This window comes from Hyalella azteca, unplaced genomic scaffold (assembly GCF_000764305.2).
Source record: "Hyalella azteca isolate HAZT.00-mixed unplaced genomic scaffold, Hazt_2.0.2 contig13997, whole genome shotgun sequence".
Taxonomy (NCBI): domain Eukaryota; kingdom Metazoa; phylum Arthropoda; class Malacostraca; order Amphipoda; family Hyalellidae; genus Hyalella; species Hyalella azteca.
The window spans coordinates 1-2,991 of NW_025943899.1; the positions used below are offsets into that span (position 1 = coordinate 1).

The following is a 2,991-nucleotide window of genomic DNA, read 5'->3' on the forward strand; positions in this document are numbered from 1 at the left end:
ACACTGCAAGTGACACAACACTGCAACTGACACAACACTGCAAGTGACACGACACTGCAAGTGACACGACACTGCAAGTGACATAACACAAACAACAAGTGGCAACTGACACGACACTGCGAGCCACTTGCTCCATGGGCTCGAGTCGGAGTTTCTCCAGTCGGTCGTCGAGTATGAAGCTGTGGACGCGCTGCTCCATCTGGCGCCGGAACTTGCTCAGCTCCTCCCGCTCCTTGCTCCTGGCCTCGTCCAGCACCTTCTGCTGCTCTGCTCCATGCAAACATTGCACAATTAATACATGAATGTTATCCAGTTATGGAGTCACAACAGTAATAGAATTGTAGAAGACTTTAAATCAAGTTATAGCTGATGAATATATATTGAGCAACATTAAAGTAAAGTACATGGTGAAGTTATTAAAGTTATAACATTAAAGTTATATTATATACAGTATATGAATATAAATTCCAACTGTTCTACCTATCTTCCAAGGTAGATCAGCAAAGCACAATTGGATTTTAGGGATAACTACAAATGTTGCATCAAGATATTTAAATAAAAAATTTTCTCAGCAAAAAAACATTCTTGCAACATATAAATTCATATAATTCAATACACAGCAAAAACTCATTAATAAAAAGAATACTTAGGGCCTGCATATAAGTATTATAATATATTATATGAATATATTATATTGAGAAATATATTATATTGAGCAACATTAAAGTGAAGTACATGGTGAACAAGTTATATTATATACAATGGTATATGAATATAACTACAAATGTTGCATCTAGATATTTAAATAAAAAAATTTCTCAAAAAAACATTCTTATAACAAATAAATTCATATAATTTAATACACAGCAAAAACTCATTAATACAAAGAATACTAGAAACCTGCATACCTTGCATGAGCTTATATGAATATAACTACAAAAGTTGCATCTAGATATTTAAATAAAAAAAATGTTCTCAAAAAAACATTCTTGCCACACATAGATTCATAGAATTCAATACACAGATAAAACTTGTTAACACAAATTAGGTATACTCGGAGCCTGCACACCTCGCATGAGCTTCTTCTGTTTGTCGTCAATGGACGGTGGCTTGGCCATCTTGCTCATGATGGAGTCTAGTAAATCCATGGTGGCTCAACCAATATCTGGAATTAAACACACATCATTAGATGATGAAACAACATTGGGTACCAGCACCAACCTACATTATTTAATGACAAATTTTTCTAAAAACAACCTATCATTTATAGTTAAAAATAAGCTTCATAAAACTAATTTTTAGTCAACATCAGTAAAATAATTTCTCCAAACCTTTGTTGGACACTACATGACATTTCAGTCACTATGTGCCTAGGGTGTGATGAAGGAGGCTGCATCTCAGTCACTACTGTCAAACGGGGTAATAAGGGACGGGTGGGGTAAATCAGGACACGTGTCCCACATTTTGTAGAAATGTTGTAGCAGCTAAACTAATTAAAATATTGAAAAACTAAAAATAGTGGCGTAAACTTCAACATTTTTACTATCTAGTTAAGCTAGTTAAGAAATCATACATTTACTATCTCTAAAAATTGCTGAAAAAAGTGTGAAAAGTGTGATTTTGGAAAAGTACTTCTACTAAGGTCAGGAGCAAAAAAATATTAGCCATATAAAAAAAATTTACTTACATAAAAGTTGCACACAGGTGTCGGCTTGAAAACGCAATTGACATAATTTGCCAATCTCATTCCCAAAACAAATGGCAGCCAATTCCACGCAACGGGGTAATAAGGGACACCCTTAAAAACGCATTTACAGTAGAACCTCAGTTAGCAAAGGCTCCAGTTAACAAAAAAATTGATTAACAACAAAGAATTTTGATTACATTTACCTCGCTCAGCGAAAAAAATTTCACTTATAAAAAAATTAGTGCATCATTGGTCATCACAAAATTGTGCATAGAATGAAAAGTAATTAACCTAAACTATGATTTATTTCTTCAAAACATATGATGGCTATCACAAACATTCCTTTCTGTTTCAGGTATGTTTTTTTACGATCTTTTTTATAGTGAATTAACTTAACCCAATTAAAATGGTGTGAAATTAAAAGCCATCCTGTAAGCTTACAGATACAGAAGAAATGCTATAGGGCTGCTGATATGAAGCTTGCAGTGGACAAGGTTGTTGTCAATGCTCAATGACATGTTCATGGATACGGTAATATCACATCAATAATATGGTAAGTAATGAACATGGTAATATCATATCAATAAAGGAAAAACAAGTAAAAATCACAGAAAATGTCATTTGTTCTACATCTACATCATCTACAATGAAAGAGGAGGACTTCACAGTACTGTTAGTAATGGATGATTACACTCTGCATGCTTCAAACATTTTAAATTTGAGTTTTATTTCAAGTGTCCCGGATTACCCCATTCCCAGAGGTAATTCGGGACGCTTTTATTCTGCGTCCAGCGTCTCACGTATAGCATATGGAATTTTTTTGGAGATGCCATTTGATAGCAGTAGTTACATAACCGAGCGCATGGCGCCATTTTCCATAAACAGCTTAAATCATAGGTTACCCCAATCTTACCCTCGAATATTACCAACAAAATTACCCAATTACTCCTGAATAAAACCTCCTTCAATATTATTACCAACCATTTACCCCAAATCTTATCCAACAAAATTACCAATTACCTTCAATATTATTACGAACAATTACCCCGAATCTGCATAAACAGCTTAACAGGATCATTCACCACGAATCTTGCCCAACAAAATTAACCAATTACTCCCGAATCATGAGTTAACGATCATTTACCCCGATTGAGTCATTCGAGTCATTTACCAGGCTGGAGTCAATTGAGTCAAACCAGCTTGAAACCTTGAGTCAGTTTTTTTTCATGGTGCACATCGGCTGGTAGCTAAAGGCGCACTTAAATTATCCTCTACAAAAACTCGCTCCAGATCCAGGACCGGTC

At 34.9% G+C, this 2,991-nt stretch overlaps 1 protein-coding gene across 1 annotated transcript; it reads right to left on the reverse strand.

Annotated features, from left to right (window-relative positions):
* Positions 1-173: 173 nt before the first annotated feature.
* Positions 174-1,165, reverse strand: LOC108679783 (sperm-associated antigen 7 homolog; the record flags this gene model as incomplete). Its single annotated transcript, XM_018168508.1, is given in 2 exon segments — positions 174-267; positions 1,070-1,165. Coding segments are annotated over 2 exon segments (173 nt in total), but the record flags the coding sequence as incomplete, so codon positions are not given.
* Positions 1,166-2,991: the final 1,826 nt, after the last annotated feature.